At 38.1% G+C, this 20397-nt stretch overlaps 1 protein-coding gene across 1 annotated transcript; it reads left to right on the top strand.

The window, feature by feature from the left end:
• Positions 1 to 804: 804 nt before the first annotated feature.
• Positions 805 to 2334, top strand: LOC149657533 (uncharacterized). The gene has a single exon (XM_089844684.1). The coding sequence runs from the start codon at positions 805 to 807 to the stop codon at positions 2332 to 2334; it is 1530 nt and encodes a 509-aa protein (XP_089700810.1).
• The last annotated feature ends 18063 nt before the right edge of the window (positions 2335 to 20397 follow it).

The following is a 20397-nucleotide window of genomic DNA, read 5'->3' as shown; positions in this document are numbered from 1 at the left end:
TTGGCTTTGTTAAAGAGCCTGCGCGTGTATTTTCGGAGCCGGCTGAGATCCGCATTCCACCAAGGAACAAGCCTCGAGCGGTTAACGGTCTTGAGTGGGCAGTTCCGGTGAAACGACTCAATGATAGAGCACTGTAAGTCACCAGCAGCCCTATCAAGATCGTTAGGTGAAGTAAGTTTAGGGGTGTGACCATCTCCGTAGCGTAGGATTAGGTCTTCCTTATAGCCGACCCAATAGCTCTTTCAATAAAAGATTTGTCTGTATAACTGGCATGGAGGCTGTACACGCAGAGCTGCTGGATTTCACATTTTAGTGTCATATTTAGTCTTTGGATTTTAAATTTTTCTGCTGTATGTTTTTCTAGTTTATGGTCTGCTATCTCGTCTGCTATCCTTGAATACAGAAGTGCCTAGGCCTAGTGTAATTATTTTTCACGATTTTTTTTTTTTTTTTTTTTGTTCCTTTAATAAAAGTCGAGCTAGGGCTGAGTCAGCCATACAGCTCCCTACATACAAAACAGGTTTATATCACATTATCGCATATCACATTGTCATATCACAGTAAAAAATAGGTAGTTAATTTTTTTTTTTTTTAAGTTAAATCATTTAACCAAGAGATTTAATCTATATACAGTGACTTTCTTAAATGTCTAAAAGTCTTTATAGGTCGAGGGGGTATCGCTGTTGTATTCCCGATTGTTCAAGCAACACTATATCCTCCAAAAATATAAGTTTTCACGCGTTTCCAAAGGATCAAGTGATAAAAGATGAGTGGGTTAGAAGAATAAGATATGCAGCACTTAAAATGGCCAAATCTACAATAACAAAGGGTAGATTAGGTAATACTCCGATTAAAGACCCAACTACTTGGATGCCTGCCAAAAGACAATTAGTTTGCGGACTTCACTTCCAAAAAGGTGGTGTGAAGCATCATTTCGACAAGTTTCCAGTTTTCTTCGGTAACTGCACATTTCCAGAACACATGTTCACGAATAAAGAACGTGATATTTATATTCCGGAGGTTGCGGCAAATGTAACTGTTGGGTTTGATGAGTCTATGGAGGAACTTAGTTCGATATCTGAAGGTTCAAATACTTGTAACTCCGATCATACGTATTATTCAACCAGATGTCCATCAGGCCAAGATAGTCACAAACATCTTCTCTTAAATGACGATAGAAGTAAGGAGAGAAAAATTGCTTCACTACTTGATCAGCTGTCTAAATGTCAAGAAGAAATAACTGAACTTCGTAAAACAATATCAACGTTAGAGAGATTATTGCTAGAAAAGGATACAAAGATAAAAGAAGGAAGGATTTCTAAAGATACGTTTTGCTTTGAAAACATTAGCAAAAATAACCAAAAGCTTAAGTTCTACACTGGTTTTCAAACTGAAGAGGATGTTAATAGGTTATATAAATTTCTAGAGGATGACTTCCCAAAATTGCAATTTTACAATAGCGCTAAAAAATATGCGCGCAAGAAACCAAGAAATGAGTCTAGTCATGGCAGACAGCCTTCACTGGATTTCAAAAATCAGCTGTTTTTAGTGTTGTGCCGCATAAGAGCAGGACTGTTAGAAGAAGATTTGGCTTATCGGTTTGGAATAAGTCGGCAAACAGTCAGTAATATATGGATAACATGGTTAGATTTCTTACACAAAAGGCTCACTCGCATGGCGATTTGGCCGTCACGCCAGGTTGTAAACGAATTTATGCCAGCTTCTTTTCAAAAACTATACCCTACTACCAGAGTTATAATTGACTGTACAGAACTATTCATTGAGAAACCCAACCACTACACAACACAGAGTGACACTTATTCACAATATAAAAAACACAACACAGCTAAAGGTCTAATAGGTATTGCGCCTAATGGTTTTGTAAGCTTCGTGTCGGAATTGTCACCTGGAAGAATATCTGACAAAGAAATTACGTTAGACAGTGGATTAATAGACAAGCTTGAGATTGGTGATAGCATTATGGCGGACCGTGGATTCATCATAGGAGAAGATTTAGAACGTAGGGGTGTGAAGTTGAATATTCCTCCATTTCTTGGGAAGAAAAAACAGCTGTCCAAAAAGGAAGTTGAGAAAACCAGAGAAATTGCAAATTTACGCATCCACATTGAGAGAGTTATTGGCGAGATCAAAAATAATCGAATTCTCAAATTCGTATTTCCAAACACCATGCATGACCAATTAAACAAAATTTGGATGATATGTGGTTACTTAGCAAATATAGTTAATGAGCCGTTGCTCGATAGATCATTAAAAAATAATTCCGAAGAAGATATTTCGCTTGAAGAACCAACAGCTGGCCCATCCAATGCCTAGCTGAAATAGTTTTTAATTAAAAAATAAGATAATTTTACTCAAAATTTATATTTCGGTCAAACAGTCGAATTTGTCGATTTTGTATATACCATAAAATCAAACGCTTATTTCTTTATTTGTTACGTAAACTTTCATATTTTAATAAACAACTATTTTATTAACAAAATTTAAAAAAATAGTAACTTTGAAAGACTTACTCTATCAGTCATTTTGTACATAATAGGTGGAAAAAAAATCACAGAGTTTAGGAAGCATTTTTTGACTGAAAAGGTTTTCATCGAACCTTATCCTTTGGCAGAAAGAGTCGTTTCCCGTGACTATAAAAAAGTCGCACCATTGGTATCCAGTAACTCCAAGCTGGCCTTGCACTTGGTAATAATAGTTATGGTTATCTTTTAAAGACAACTGGCCATCTTTATCAATCTTTAAACACGAGGCCTGTTTTTTACTTATTGCTTCTTTTATCGACAGGCCTTGTTGCTTCGCTTTAGACAAAGTTTTAATTTCGATTAAGCCATATTCATCGATACTCTTATCAAAACATAAGCGGTCAGGTGAGGCACCTATTATTGGCATGGACGGATTAACGCAAAACCCAATCTTGAACGTTTTGACTACACCACTTTTAAAAGCTTCGTACATAGTAACAGCATTAGCTTCGTTGTTAATTCCTTCTTGAACAAAAATATTTCGACTGAGATTGGCTCCTTTTCTAATTGTTTCAACGTATTTTGGGGTTACGGCTTTAACTCTCTTGATTATTTCTCCAAATTTTGATGCTGTTATTCTTATTTGTCGTTCAAGTTCCCAAAGCTGCCAATTTTCGGATTTTTTATCTGATTGATCACGTGTTAGACTCTCCAACTCTCTTGCTTGTTCAAGAGTTATTATACATTTTTCTGGGATCAGTGTATCTTTAAAATTTATTTTAGGGAATGGAATATCGCCTCTTGTTTTTGACGATTGTATTTCATCAGAAACCGCAGCTTGCACTTCTTCCACTAACGAAACTGGAGCATCTAACGGTGTAAAATCGCTTTCCAAAAGAATTTTTTGAAGCATTTTTCTCTGGGACCCTAGTTTATCACAGTAGTTACTTATTCGGGCTTTCAACTTAGCATTATCTTCGGCTAATTCTTCATTGTTTAGGTTAGGCAACGAAGAGTAATTTGAAACTCCATTTGAGCGTATTTTATTATGTTGGCCTGGCAAACGATGTTTAAGCTTATGCCTCACAAATTTAAGTTTTGAAAATTTTTTATTTTGAAGCTTTGAAGTTTTCAATGTAGGATTTCCCCATTGTCTTTCACCTTCGGTACACGCAACATCATCTTTAATATAAATTCGTTTGTCTACTTTACAGTCCCACAGATAAAAAAGAATAGCGCTCACATGCTTACACACTCCTGCACTACCGCAAGGGCATTGACAGTACGCCGTTACAACTACTCCCGTTACTTGATCAAGGTTTAGTTGAACCACATATTCCTTTGAACTGTAAGAAGACGTGATGATGCATTTTACGAAAACAGAGCTGTGGATGGTGCAAAGAAATACACTCCTAACTTTTCCTGCTTTCAGCATTCTATTTCCGTCTTCTAAATGTTTGGTTGCCTTGTTAGCGTGGAAATAATCAAAAATGATATTGATATTGTATTCTTTAGGGAGCTCTTTCAGTTGCTTCGTCCACGGACCTTTAGGAAAGTTTTTCAAGTTTATACATGGAAAAGGAGTCTTCGTGCTTTTAGAAATTTTTGACTCAACAACTTTCGCTGTGTTATCAGTGTTACCAGCTTCGCTAAAATTTAATGTCCTTTTAATAAGAGCTTTGTTAGTCGTTACGTTTAAACTATTTCTGGGACTATCTCCCAAAACATTTCTTTTTTGTTCTGAGCCTCCACAGGGGAGTAATTTAGTCTGGAGAGTCGAGTTTTCCTTTTCATATCTAGCATTTCCTTGTCTAGCATTAGCGTCTAAAATTTCCGTATTCATTTTCGGCAAAGGCCTATTTAAGTCAATGCACTTTGATCGCTTCGGCGTGCTTGTGTTATACATTATAATAGACATTAATATCTATAAAAGACGAATAAATAAATCACTGACATTTTAAAGCAATAAAACATTAATTCCTTATTTCTTACCGTTTCGATCCTTCAATATTTTACTAGAAAATACAGCAGGCTTAGGCCTAACCGCCAAAGCCCCCAATCGTCCTATGCTCTAAATACACATGCGCAGTTAAACTGGCTTTGGAAGTTTGGCTAATCGACTAAGGAGAATGGCTTGGCTAGTGAAGTCGTGAAACCGATCGACTGGGATATATTTTGTCTGTAAATCGTCTGCTATTCGAGTAGGGGGGCAAAGCAGAGAGAGAATCTCTTATTGAAAGAGCTATTGGTCCGTTTTGGATTGCGTATCTCCGTCCCCACCGGGACAGAGGTAGTCGCGACAGTAAAGCAGATGTGCCTATGATCCGACAGAGACGGCTCATTAGACACATGCCAGTTAGACACGGAAGACACGAGGTTTTCCGTGGCTAGCGTGAGGTCAATGACCTGCCTTCTATTAGAAGTAACAAAAGTAGGTTCATTGTTCTGATTAAGAATATGGAGTTTACAACCAACTAAATATTCTAGTAAATCATCACCTCTCCTGTTGCAGTCAGAACTGCCCCACGTGATGTGATGAGCGTTGGCGTCGCAGCCAATGATTAGTTTGTCCCCTCTCTTTTCACATTGATCGACCAAATTGATCGCCTAAATTGTCGGGAGAGAGTACGCGTCGTGGGCAAAGTAAGCAGAGGCAGCCGTGATAGTCAACTTGGCATGCCCAGTGGCCAGGACTAGCTTCACGGCCGCCGTGTCCTGGGACGTGTACAGCGGTAGAGAGATACAGCAAAGATCCCTCCGAACCAGAATACACGTCCTAGGTCTAGCAGCAGTATGGTCATAAAATAGTGACCCTGCCGCGTCAAGACCTAGGATTTTGCCATGGCAAATCCACGGTTCTTGTATGAGGGCCAGATCAAGACCCTCTATAGCAAACCTCCTGCAGAGTACCGCAGAGGCCGCCTTACTATGGTGCAGATTGATTTGAATCGCACGCAGCGTCCCCATGGTCCTTAAGAGAGGGGTTCAGAAGGGACCTAGCTACACCTCATCAGTCCCGAGAGGGCTAGTGGCACCTCCCCCCTGACAGGCAAGCTCCCAGACCCAAGATCCTCCCCCTCACCAGGACCACTGGAACGCTCATCGGCTGAACCCCGAAGGGTCCCATCCGATTCTTCCAGTAGGGTGGACTCATCCATGGAAGAACAAGCTTCCGAATGAGCCACCCCCTCCCCCTCTGTGCCTAGAGCGACACCAGCGAGCTCCACAGCGAGATCCCCCATCTCGCTTGTCCCACCCCCTGCCGTAGCCTCGGCTGCAGTGGTTTTGGTGGTTTCCGTGTGCTGTAGGAGTTTGAAGGAACCCTTGTCCACTCCAGTGAAGCCCACGTAGCCAGCATTCTTAATGGCTTCCAGCGAGGAGCCATCAATGGACAGTACCCAGTATCGCACTGCCCTGTCCACGTATGTCCGAATGCATTTCCAGTATTCGGTAGCAAAGCCATCGTTAAGGGCCTTGAGACGCCGAAACAGCACCGCCGGCTCTTTAGTGATCTGGTCTCTGGTGCGGAACATTACCTTAAACGGCTTAGGGAGTTCGCTAGCTCTCATTACTGAGAGCACCGCATCCCCCACCACCGAGTAGGCTAAATTATCCTTCAGCCATTGACCAGTGAACGTATCCTCGCAGGAGTATACCAGGGCCCCGGCCGTCAGGCTAAAATTCGCAAGGCGCGGTAGATGGCTCCCCGAAGGTATCCCATCCAGCGCCCTTAGAATCGCCTTCTGGATTGGGCCCACGTCTTCCTCCGTAATGACCGCCTTCGGATAGCCATTTTTAACAATGGCCATGTTTTCGGCGCTGGCGGCGTCTCTATAGGACTTAGCCTTTTTCGACGCCGCCTGCGAGGTACTGGGCGAGGGAGTCGAGTCCTCCGTTCTAGGCCTCTTCAACTGGGTGTCACGTGCCGCCGCACCCCCAGCGGGGGTGGAGACCGTTCCAGACCCCGATTTGGCCTTTTCCTTAGCGATCTGTCGTTTGAGACGACGTCGCGCGGTACGTTTCGAAGCCTTACCAGTCACACGCACCGATAAATCGGCACGAGTATCGCTGGATACAGGCCCTAGCGTAGTGGTATCAGTGTGGGTTCTGCATTGAGCAGACCCCTGCACCGTAGGTTTGGTAGTGTTAGAGTTTGTTTTAATAGAGGTTTCCATAAGAATCCCACGAGTAAGGGGGCAAGTAAAAAGGTCACCACCCGGTAGTCCCCCACCCGGGTGGAAGGCTAGATACAACGGGGTGTCGCCTGGTGCCCCGAGGGGATCGTTAGCGATACCGTAGTTTTACTTCCCCAGTACCATGCAGCCCTCGGCACGATGCCTCAACACCTTGGCTTGGGAAGGACGCGTATCCGCTTAGCCCACACAACGTAGTGGTTACCAGCTCTCACCACCGAGGAGGTGTGATACTTCGCATTGATGAGGACCCAAGCTAGCGTGTGTAAAGTTAACAAGTTGGGAAAGCCAAAATATTACCTCTCCGAGTGGATATGACTATCACTACCCCTTAAACAACCTAAATATATGCATCTATCGCTTTTTTTAATTCTTTGCAAGTGCAGGAATTCAATTTTAAAATAGTCAATTGTTCAAGCCTTTTCAATATCTCTCAATTGCTGTGGAAACTCTACTCTCTCGCTATACCTCAACCGTATTCTAAGTCTACCAGTATGATTTGTAACATTTGTCCATATCAAAGCTGAATCATACCTCGCCTCACAAAAAGCAAATCTCCCCAAAACATGGAAGCCACAACCCAATCACACATAAGCTAGGCTCCCACTTAACCAAAATAATTATTAAACAGTTAAATACTCACAAAGATTGGCAAAATCAATCTCCTTCAGTAATACGTAGCGCTTAAATATATTATTTTCCGAACAAAATTAATCGAGCAAATTTAACGCTTAACTTCTTCTCTTGAAATTCTATCAAAGAGTGATTCAACTGTTTAAAAAAAGGTTTTTTTCGCAAATAGGGCGCTATCATATCAACCGCAATTCCGTCATATTTAAAAAATATACATTGCCAACACTTTTTTAGACACAATAGTGGAAGTTTTAGTCTCATTTAGAACATGTAAAACAATTATCTCATCTACAAATAGCTTACACATGTCTTTTTTACCAATACCTAGCCGTTTGGATTTTTCTAAAGCAATCCTAGCACCAAAATATTTTTTGATACAAAATAAATGTTCTATATTCTTCATTTTTGAAAATATATTTTTAAGCGTTTATAATGATTACTCTCTACACCTACACTAATCTTACACAAACAAGGAGTATAAATCCACTAGTGGAAGCGGTGTTTTTATTGAAAATGTATATTTTTAAGCGTTTATCATGATTACGCTCTACAGCTACACTAATCTTACACAAACAAGGAGTACTATAAACCCACTACTGGAAGCGGTATTTTTATTCAAACGTAAAACAATTTCGCTTAAGTTTATCATCTCTAGACATCGGTAAAAATGTCTCTATCACTCCTAGGTAACTGTATGCAAAGGATTTTACGGCATTGTAACTCAAATTCATCTGATTATGTTTTAACAAGGTTAAATCTAACTGGGAGTAAGATGAAAGGAGTAGAAGCTTATCTGTCTTAGGAAGTATGAAATTTTATCTTCTCAGTTCGTTAAATCATAAGTTTATAACGAAAAAACGCGGAAGGGGAAACCGAGCAGACAAAAGCGATTTTTGGGGGTAGAAGGTTAAGAGCGCCATCTGTCGTCCGTGCCAAAGTTGAACTTCCTCTCGAAACGCAATGAGAAAGTGCATAAAATAATGCCATCAGCTATTTAACTGCGTCGATATATTTAACGACTTGACCCATGACATGCCCTTAACACTGGCTTCTATGAATCCTATTTATTCTTGGATGCTAGGAAACTTGGTAGACGTAACAGTCTGTACCAAGTACTCAAGCATCCTTCAATAAACGCCTGGCAACATTGTGGTACGCATGGTACAACTAAAATATAGGATGTGTATTTATCTTTCGACTCACTCAATCGCTTCAACACTTACAGAGAGACGAAGTATTGAAATCCATATTATGTAGTGAAATTAAAGGTTGCGTTTACGCTATATATAAATGTAGTAAAGCTGAATTAAAAAGTAAACACCAAATTTGAAATGTTAATATCAAAAGATGTTCTTGGAATATTGAGATGAAACAGAGCTTTATAGCTACACAACTACTAAAAGAATCGTAATGCCGAAAATTATTTAAAATATTTCCATTTAATATTCTGCAAAAAGGAAATGTTATCGTTTTGTAAGAGATCTTATCATCCTACTCGCTTTATATTAACTTTGATATGCGTGTAGTGTTTCGATTCAGATGCAATCTTCTTAACTCGTTCTATATAAACTCTCACTTGTGTCACTTCAAAGAAATAAGTTTATCTTAAATAATTAATTAAATATAAATGATATTAATTATTTTAATCGCCAGTAAACAACTTTAAAAATATTTAAATCGCTTAAAATAAAGTTGTTCCTATTATCTTTCGAAACTTTGCTGATATTGACGTTCAAAGTGAAGGGTACCCCTCTTGCCCGCTTTCTTCAAATTTCGGGGTATATATACGATTCGTTTCCATTATAATAGATAGATAAAAACGCATTCGCGTGAACCGATGGTGGAAGCCCTGCCATTGGGAGGCTAGACGTTTCTCGTAACCCTAGCCGATCGCCGCGTATATCTTGAAACCAATAATAGATAAAAACGCATTCGCGTGAACCGATGGTGGAAGCCCTGCCATTGGGAGGCTAGACGTTTCTCGTAACCCTAGCCGATCGCCGCGTATATCTTGAAACCAAACGATGACGAAGGAAAAGAAGCCAGAATGGACAAAGACCTGAAGATGGTGGTGCATAGAAGCTGGTGTCAATGTGGAATTGACGAAGAACAGAAGATGGTGGGGCATAGAAGCTGGTGTCAATGTGGAATTGACGAAGAACAGAAGATGGTGGTGCATAGAAGCTGGTGTCAAGGTGAAATTGACGAAGAACAGAAGTTGGTGGTGCTTGGAAGCAAGCACGTACAGACTAGTGTCCATGTGGGATGGACAAAGACTAGCAGATTGTGGTCCTTAGAAGCCAGTTAGTAAAGACTGGTGTTGGTAGATCAATGACCAAATTTCCGTGAATCGCGAACGCGTTCCGGAAATGGGGTATTTGTTTGCTCCGATTTGTAAACTGCGAACGCGGTCACGTGGGGTCTGACAGACAGACAGACACACAGACACACAGACAGACACACAGACAGACACGGCCGGTGTAATACCTCTCCGTGACATACGTCACTCGGAGAGGTAAAAACGCGAGCGGGAAGCCAAAGCAAGGGGGGAAGAGAACACCACATCTAGTTTGCGTCCCCAACTTACAATGTAAACCCCCAATCGTATGTCTCTCGCGAGTTGTACATTTCGCAAAAGACACTAGTTGATTGGAGAACGTTTTGCCGCGAAGTCGCGTATGACAGTGTCATATGTAATACTGAAAAAATAGGAGGCCCCGGAAAAATTGTCGAAATTGACGAATCAAAATTTGGAATACGGAAATATAACAGAGTTAAAAGGCAGGAAGGACAGTGGATTTTCGGAGGAATCGAAAGGGAATCTTCAAAATATTTCATGGTCCCTGTTGAAAAAGGGATGCTGCAACTCTGATACCAATAATCAAGGAATGGGTTTTACCCGGAACAACAATTGATAGTGATTATTGGAAAGCCTATGATTGTTTATCGGAAGAGGACTATACTCATTTAAAAGTGAACCATTCCGTAAACTTTAAAGATAAAGAAACCGGTGTGCACACAAATAAAATTGAGGGAGCATGGGCTCATGCGAAGGCCTCTATGCCAAGAGGTGGAAGAAAAAAGGCTTTTTATACCGGATATTTAGCGATGTATATGTTTAGAATGTGGGCCAAACGTCAGAACAAAAACGTTTTTTTGGCATTTTTAGAAGCTGCAACGAAACTTTATGATCCTGTGGGTAATATTGAAACCCAAGATACTGATGCTGCTGGCCCTTCAACCAACTAAAAACTTTATTTCTTTTTTCCATGTTAAATATACATCTAATAAAGTTTATTTCCAATTGCAATTGCCCATTAATTCACAAATACTAGGTTAGGTTCGGTTTGTTCAATTCGCAAACATGTCAAATTTGAATTTCCCGCCATTTTTGCATGATTTCTTAATTTTGATGTTCTACCATTAATAATCATTTGCGCCAAAAAATTTAACCATCATATTTTTTTCACGGTCTAACGAGTAAAAAAAGGAGGGGCAGGTACTATTCTTCAAAATTCCCCACTTTAAATTAAATTTACCTCATTTTCGACCCATATTTTTCACGTATGCGTGTTCACGGAACACAATATCCTTCGAATTGCTTCGTCCTCCATACAAAATCTCCATGTTTTAGTTAATCGCAAAAGATAGAAAATAAGCAGAACCTTTACTCTCGAGCAAAAGTTGCCGAATGAAGGAGAGTCGACTAGACTCAGTAGAGAGAGGCGCTGTTACTACCACCCAATGCATTCGGTTGGAACGTGATAACCGCGATTTAGCCAATAATATTCCAGATTTCCGTCACCAAATAGTTCCATCGCGAACCGAAAAAATAATGAAATCAAAAGTGTAGTGTCACTCATCTATGTCTTTTGTCTTTGTGAAGATACCAATATAATGTAATATTTATTTATTATTACTGTCACGACAAGCGACAGAAAATGCTAGCCCATTCATTTACAAGGTGCTAGGCTACGTAAAAAATATTTACATGTCCTTTTCATAAATAAAAAATGTTTCCAAGCATTCCATAAAATTTCTTTGCTCTTTCATTTTTAATCTAGATTTTAATTATCCATATCATTCGCATAATATAGGAAACGAAAACATTGTTTATACCAATGCCTATCACAGAATTTTCTTAGTTGGCTCAGATTTCTACCCTATTGTTTTTTTTCCTTTGTTTTTTAAAACTTATAACCCAAATATCTCAAACAAATGAGGTACCAATTAAGTTTGGTGTGTTAAGTTTTAGTTTTGGGTGTAATGTTATTACTATGGAAGGTATGTTTTTAACAGTTTGCTTAATTACTTGGCCCCTGTTTGCAGTACTGATTCTTTAAAAAAAAATAATTATTATTTTTGTGCTATAAAATAGTATATTTTTATGAAAAAATACCTATATTCCTACAAATATTTTCAAAATTCCACTGTGGGCCCTGTCAATTCTATTGTAGTCACTTGAAGTCTATAAATTATGTTGAAGTCACTTGAAGTCTATAAATTATGTTGAAGTCACTTGAAGTCTATAAATTATGTTGAAGTCACTTGAAGTCTATAAATTATATTCAAATCCCTGTAAGTTTTTACAAATTATATTGAGGTCACTTCAAGTCTTTACAAATTATATTGAAGTCACTTGAAATCATATATGAAATGAAATACAGTTTGTGAAGTCTTTGAAGTCAAATGAGTTTATTTTAATAAAACCTGTTGTAAAAGTGTTAATTGAACTTCCGAGGTGAAATTTTATGGAATTAAATTGATAGACGTAAAATTGGGGTAGTTTATAATATTCTACAGACTAAATTGGGCACCCAGGCTTACGGGCATGTTATACGCAGCGCTTTCCGGACGGCATCGGCGGACATCGCCGTCTATTCGCCGATGAAGCGATTATCCCATACCGTCGCCGAGGCTTAGCGAGCTATAGCGGCCTACTAATATCAAAGCACCGTTTCCATAAGAACTTAAACCATTTAATTCTTAACATAGTTTTAATTGTACTATCTCGGTTTTAAATAGTAGGCATTTTATTTTATTTTTAAATTTCAAAAAGTTCTCCCACATGTCCATCGTGGTTTAGTTTACGCGTTAACTCCATAGAAGCGCTATAACTCATACCCACAAACAATGCAACTTCTCATGCATGGCCCTTAGTGTGAATAGGCTAATTGAATTTATAATATATCGATTGGCCATTTATCCAGAGGATTATAAAAAAAGGTGACATGCGTCATATTCTAAAAATCTTACATTTACATATACAAACGGTCGTATCAATTAAGTATTTGACACAAGTATAGTTCAAATAAAAGACTATTGTAAAAATAAATAAATTACAGTGGGAGATAAATTTGAAAGTAGTTAAGTAAATGACTGAAAAAAATTTTATTCAGTGATTGTTTGCTTGTTTTTAAAAAAACAGTCTTTGAATAAAATAATACCCCCAGTCATTTCTTTCAGACACATTCTCAACTATTACAGTTTTCAATGTACATTGAACTTTTGGAAAATATTTGAATGTTATATAAAATTAAGAGGGTATGCAATATTGCACGTCGCACTCAAGAAAGGTCCAAGAAGACTTCGAAAATCTATGCAACTTTGGTTTTGTTCTATTAGAGGTGGTCCCGACTCTGACACATTCTGAACTATTTCAGTTTTCAATGTAAATTGACGCAAAATATTTAAATGTTATATAAAATTAAGTGGGTATACAGTTACAGATACATATATTGCACGTCGCGCTCAAGAATGGTCCAAGAAGCCTTTGAAAATCTGTGCAACTTTGGTTTTGATCACTATTTACAAGCTGCCCCGCAAAAGGCCGCAACTTCGGGCTAGCTTTAGTTCTTTCAACGCCAGTCTGACGGAGAAAGTGTACTAACTTTATGTGGTGCATAGCCAACTCGATCACGCGCGTCACGACACAAGCTGCTCTGCTCGCGCTATACACCCCGCAAAAAGCCGCAACTTCGGGCTAGCTTAAGTTCCGACTTTCGACGCCAGTCTGACGGAGAAAGTTTAAAAACTTTATGTGGAGCATAGCCCACTCGATCACGCGCGCGGAGCGCTGCGTCCCTGAGCGCGGATCGAGTGGACCATGTTTGGAGCTTCGATTCTCTGAAGGAGAGCGAGACCCTTAGCAGGTACCATCAAATTCTCCGTCCCCCATAAGTCAACCTCTTTCAGTGATTGACGTATTTCTTCATTTGGTGTATAATGCATCTCTCTGAAAACATAGCCCCCTTAATTCCTAAAAACTAACATACGCTCTGAAAAAATTTAAAGTTTAATATAACACATTGAAATAACGGAATTCATTATACAAGTAAATAAATTCATAAATAAATAAATTACAGTGGGAGATAAATTTGAAAGTAGTTAAGTAAATGACTGTAAATAATCTTATTCAGTGATTGTTTGCTTGTTTTTAAAAAAACAGCCATTGAATAAAATAATACCCCCAGTCATTTCTCATTTATGTTTGCCTCCATCTTCTAACGTTGCAAAAGGAGAACGAATTTAGTGTTAATCCTGATTAATACTGTGGCATACCATTTTTTAATGACTGGAACTCCGCACACCTAAAAGCTTTATTAAAACTGCAATGAAACACTGGATATTTACAAATAATGAAGTCATGGTTAGCTAAGATTCCTTTTTGTTTTTTTTTTGTTTTTTATTAATTTTCCTGCCCCCCCCCCCGAATTATTTCCTAAAGGCTTAATCTAAAACCGTTTTTTAAAATATATTCCAAACCCTCCCCTTTGACTATTCTACCTTAATCGCACCCTATTTAAGGCACTAAACTGATATCACTAAATTTTATAACTTCACAAGTGCAAAGAGGGCAATAGGTTTAATGGTATTGTCATTTTCAAGACCTTATCTAATAGTAGAAATAATTATACTATATTTACAACTTTGGCAACACCAAGCGTGATAGCAAGGAAATGCAATTCTTCTTATATTACATTGATGGCATACTCTGCACAAAAAATCATTTATTTCCCCAGTTTGCATTTTATCAGTTATTTGCGGTCCTTCCATAGTTTGACTTGGTAATTCTGATTCGTCATTAGGAATATCTATTATCTCCCCTTCTTGACCATTAACGCCTGCCAACGTTTTGACTTTCATCAACCTGCTCTTCACCTACTACTCCCCTTCCTTCCACGGGTACAACTTGTAATTCACCTCCCTGAACTCTCGCTGCCCCTTGACCTAACTGCGTTTCAACTACTAACCCACCTCTATGTCCTTGATCTTTACCCCCAAGACCCCCAAGCTTACGTTTCCTAAACTGAATTAAGGTTTCCTTAACATCGTCGTACGAGACAATAGCTTTTGGCTAATTCGGATTCTCATTGAAAAACATTTTTGAAGGCGTTCTGGCTCTTCAATGACCCTTCTCTTTAAACTCGACAGAAGCTTTAAGTTTTCAACAGCCGCAATATCCGGGCCGTGATTGTGTTTTTTACTTAAGACGACGAAAACATTTTTATTTTTGTTAAAATTTGCTGTCGCATCGCAAAGAGGAAAATCAACCCCATCCTGAACCATATGATCATTTTATTTCCTCAACCACATAAAATACACTTTCCCAGCTGAGGTCTTATTTTTTAAGTACCCAAAGTCGTTATATACCGACACCTTGGACTTATCTCTTTTTCCATCAATTATCTCCATGTTGTAGAAAATGAATCAAAATCAGTAACAACACCTTTTTTAAAAGTTGGCGAATGCCTTGTTCGTTGCCAAAAACACGCACTTTCTCCCACTTAGCCCCCCCCCACACCATCCTTTTACCCAAGCTTTTCATTCAATAATATCGCAGTAATAGTTTTTCCGTTCGTTTTTAGGTTGCGTCATCACAAGCCGCAAAAGGCGGGAACGACGTACTTTCACCCCCTCATCCTTTTAGGCACGCAACAGCTTTTTATCCAATAAGATTGTAGTAAAAGTTTTTTCGTTCGTTTCTAGGAGCATCTACCAAAAACCAAAATAGTCGTGAAAAAAGCGGGTTTTTTTAATACTCTAGACGATATTGAAATTAAAGGTAAAGTCTGCCCCAAATTAAAGGGCATAGGGACCGTCCATAAAATACGTGACACTCTGATGGGGGTGGAGGTTTCTAAATTTTTGATGGTCCGTGACAAAGGGGAGGGAGGGGTTTTGCTTAAAACGGAAGAGAACTTCAAATTTTCAGCCGAGCAAAATATTTCTGAGTGGGGCAGCATATCACTCAAGAAATTAATCAAATTAAATTTGTAAATTAAAACAAATCATAGTGCGGAGGGGGGATTAAAGAAATGTGATGTGGTTTTTAGGTGAGGGGTCTGAGAAAAGCGTGACGAAGCGTGATCTGGGGGGACGGGGGGGGTCAGAGAATGCTTTTTAACGCATGACGTAGCTTATGGACGGTCCCTTTCAACAGTTCGTCTACTGACAAGTTCAGAAAGTGTGCAAAGCAATGAACTCTATTTTGTGAATGAACCGAATTCCCAATTCTTCACTCATTTTCTCAAGCTCTTCGCTCAACGCATTATTATTAGAGGCGTTGTCCATGATTATGGCAAGCACCTACGAAGACATCGGGTTTAAAAGGAGTAAACGGACACAGAAAGTATATTCCAATTGTCCAAGTCAACGTTACATTTATAACTGTATGACATAATGACGATATACTAACATTTAAATCGAACCTTTGTATAAGAGCTACAAAGGTGTCACAAATATTTTCCCTGTATGTCGAACCGGGAAATGATTAAACCCCATTAACTTGTTATGAAGATTGAAGTTTCCGTCGATCCAATGTCTATAACCATCTTAACTCAAAATTCGAATTAAATTTACAATTAATCATTAATTAATAACGAAATACCTTAAAATAATATTATAAAGATAATACTAGCACTTTAAGCTTATACCTATCCCTTTAAAATAAACCGAAAAGAAACTCTTTCGTACAATAGTAAAGGAACTAGCCCATCTAGGTTGACACAGAACTTTCTAGAACTATCCTATACCCCTATATCCACAGTGCAAAATGAAATACCTAGAAACTGAAGTACTTTCCAAGAACTCAGAGAATTGTCACGCTGATTTAGACCCCAAGCAAAAAGATATTGAGTCACTATCCTGGTACCTGGCGTTTTTAACCCTTAAACTGACCAATCCCAATTTGGGCCCAGATTTAAAAGTTTTGCCTAATCGTTGATAACATGAATCCGCCCGGCTACGTCATAAATATGGTCCACTATTCGCTAAACCGGAGTCAATCAACAAACGTCATTGTCCAAGAGATCCTTGCGAGAAACTAGAAATTATAAATACGAAGTCCCTCCTTTCCCACCCTCAGTCGATACCTGAACTGTCTAAACGTAACCCTGTAGGCTAACCCTTAAGAAATCCTAAGACGTACGGAGTAAATTTTAAATCAAAACTTTTATTTTTTTCATTTTGATACCTTTATTTTTCATCAATTTGAATCCTTAATTTTTCGGAAGAGAATCGGAGATTTTATTTTATTCATTTTGATACCTTTATTTTTAATCAATTTGAATCCCTAATTTTTCGGAAAAGAAACTCGGAGATATTTTTTTAACACCTAAGTTGAAGAAGAGAAGGAGCGCGAGTGCGCGAAATATTAAAAGAAAAATAATAATTATACCTTAAATCGCAAGAAAAGAAAAAATTCATAATTATCTCTTAAATTGAGAAAGAAGAAAAAAAGAACACTTAACCCTTAAGAAGAATATGGAAGAGGAGCAACTTTTCGTAAGAATTTAAAAACTTTAAACGATGGTTAAACAACTTAGATTATGGTTGACGGATTGATTCAATTTTAAAAATCTTAACTTTCTATTTTTGAACATTATTTTAGTGCATAACTCCACGATTTTAACCCAAACACCCCTAAAATCTAAATTTGAAACTTAAAGGAGACATTCCATAGAGGTTTTAAAGTACAAACCTCCCTTAGATACAAGTTTGATTTTTTTGTTTAATTTCTTTATTTTAACCCCTTTAAAAGTTTGTGAAAATTTATGAACAGGATTGAATATTATGTTGAATATTAAAAATTGGATTAGAATAAATTTTGACTCTCAATTGACACATACCATCCCTCGACTTTGGAAAGATACTTTGTCGCACGGTAAGGACAAAGTACCACCCTGAGCCATGCTCCTCGAAAAAATGAATGACATGACGAAGAACTAAAAAAAACATATCGATTTCTGAGTAACTTGGAGAGGCGAGGGCCGCGAGAATCGGGGAATAGACCTTTTCGCAAATTCATGCGCGCATGCGCTTGTCGTGCGCCGTGGATAAAATAGCAGACGACGCCATCGGCCTACGGAGAAATAGCTGGGACTGTAGGTAACGGAGTAAATTTGAAGCTAAACTATGATAAACTAAAAATATTGGAACTTAAATAAGTTTGTAAAAATATGGGAATCAAATTTAATTCCTACTGGAGAAAACAAATGCACATTGAAGCTTAAAAAATTATAATATCGAAAATATTTCCCTTAATAACCAAGGCTTAGGGTCGGCTTCATAAATAATGCCGGTATCCAAGCAGGGCCGGGCAAAACCACGAGAGCGACCCCTCAAAAAAAGAGCGCTTTCCCCGCGAGGACCGCCAATTCCCGACCAGGGTCCGATACTACTAACGAAATGCATGTTACATATCCCCGTCTTTGGAGTTCCAACATTTTGGATTTATAACTCGTTCTCCTTTTCAACAATTCTGTGAAATTTAATTTCCACTGTTTTACCATCCCTCTTTACTTTATACGACTGATTCTTGCATCCCAATTCCCACCCATAGTACACAACATCCAGGCATAGTGCAAAGGCTTAAGAATCATATGAGAAAAATAATTGAACAATGCTACAAAATTGAACTACATAAAAAACCTTTGGCTTAAATGAATTTTATTACACTTTTTTTTCCAAATTTCTAATAAAACAAATCAAGAAAATGTATCGAAAATGATCAGATTTAATAGCAAAGTTGATGCCTCTAAAATAATGAGGAAATACGCGGAGGCTTAGACCGTAGTCTGCTATTTTATCCACGTTGTTACTAACACGCATGCGCCTCGCATTTTCCCCTACTTTTACCCTCCGACATGCGAAAAGGGCTATGGAAATTGGAGAAAGGAGATTTTGCCTGCGTGCTCTAACAAGCAGGGGTATTGTAGAAGGGATAAGACACGTTAACTAAAAAGAGCATTACAGTTCCTTTGCTTTAGGAAAATTTTAATTTTGTCCTTAATAAAATAAAATATATAATTGGCGACTAAATGAAATTAAAAGATATAAAATGGAAAAACATTTATATTTTAAAATTAAATCGAAGAGTGCGTTGAAGATAAATGATTCCATATTTTAATAACTAATTACACTCAAAGCTGTGAGCTGCTGCTAATGTTTCTTTTTTGAGGTTTGAATGCAAATTGGGTCAGTGGACCGCGGCAAGGATGCGATTAATCAGGTTTCAGTATGTGTTTAAGCAGGGAAGGAAATGAGGTTTACTTGGGAGGTGATGGAAGGGGCGTTGGGGTCATGTCACCTCCGGCGGACATGGGGCGGTCGGCACCTATAGGGTAGGAGCGCCGACATGTGTCTTATTCCCTCAAACTTTGCCACCCAGAAGTGCTTCTAATGTTCTTAATTCAAGTTTAAATCGAATTGAACTACTTAGTAACTTAATATTGGACTTAACCTTAGGGAACATCAAAAAACCAATGAAAGTATTTCTTTCATCTATAATTGCTTAAATTTTAATTATTAAGGCCGCATAATACCATACCAATCCCTATTGTATTAAAACTAATTCGTAACTTAAAACTGGATATCTACTCTTAGGAAACCTGAAAACCATAAACATATTCACATACAACTTTTATTGAATTTATTTTTAATAATTAAGGTCTTTTCACTACACCAATCGCCAAAAAACACTATTAAATTAATTATTAAGTTATATATAAATTTCGCGTATCACGACGTTTGACAATATCAAACGACGTGTTACGAAAAATTTTAGACAGTTATTGAGACTAAAATTCAATCAATATTCGCAAAGTATTCAATTTTAACGCAATTATCTTTAATTCCATGCAACTGTTACACTGAAGCACTGGTTAACTTTAGGCCAGGTCAGACAGGCTAAAAAAGGGCTTGACTTAGAACGACAGTGGGAAGATCACTGGTATCCGCCGTATCAGAGAAGAACGGGAAACAAGCTACGAGAACAATGAGCCCGACTTTTAGAGCGTTAAGTTCTCGCTAATGACATATTTATACGTGAAACGAACGCAATTTCCTGTAATCTTGGCATACGGCATTACTATACACAAAAGCCAGGGAATGAGCATAGATGGGCACTATCATATCATTTGATAGTTTTACCACTTGATACGATAGAAAACTAAATCTGCCCCTATCAAAGTATCAATTTTGATAGTTATTTTCGAGAAAAATTTGAATTATAATGATCGATTGAGTTTGATAGCTTAGAAAGTGCACTCGAAGTTGATATGATTTATTGATTCGTTGAAATCTTCTAGAGAAAAATATCGATTCTCAACGTGATCTGGCTACTAACCCCATCTTTTAGAAATCATAAAAAATGATAGGCATTATTCCTTGAGAAATAAATTGATTCTTTGAGTGATTTTATTTGGCGACATCTGTTTTCTGATTTCATTTTAAAAAATTATGTGCTAATCTTTGATAGGCAATTTTGATAGTTATGAAAATTTCTGGAAAGATAAGTCGTTTTTTGAATGATATCGAAGTTTTTAATATATTTGAACGTTAGCAAGTGTAGGTTTAATCTATAAGAAGATTCTGTACTTGGTGGTCGTTATAACCCTCTCAAACAAATAAATAAAAATAAAATAAACGATGGTTCAACAGTTCAAACTGTGAAGACAGAGCTTCTTGTATATAGAAGCTCCGTGCTGTCACTGATGTGAACGACTACTCGAGGAGGGAGAACGATTCCACGAAATCATCCAAACGTAGAAGTAGATAAATTAAAGTGTAGATTTTCTGATTTTTAT

Source organism: Phalangium opilio, unplaced genomic scaffold, assembly GCF_054372755.1.
Source record: "Phalangium opilio isolate 3A_F unplaced genomic scaffold, DU_Popi_V2 ptg000077l_1, whole genome shotgun sequence".
NCBI classification, from domain to species: Eukaryota; Metazoa; Arthropoda; class Arachnida; order Opiliones; family Phalangiidae; genus Phalangium; species Phalangium opilio.
The sequence above is the reverse complement of the archived record's forward strand: the minus strand, read 5'-3'. Positions and strand labels throughout refer to the sequence as shown.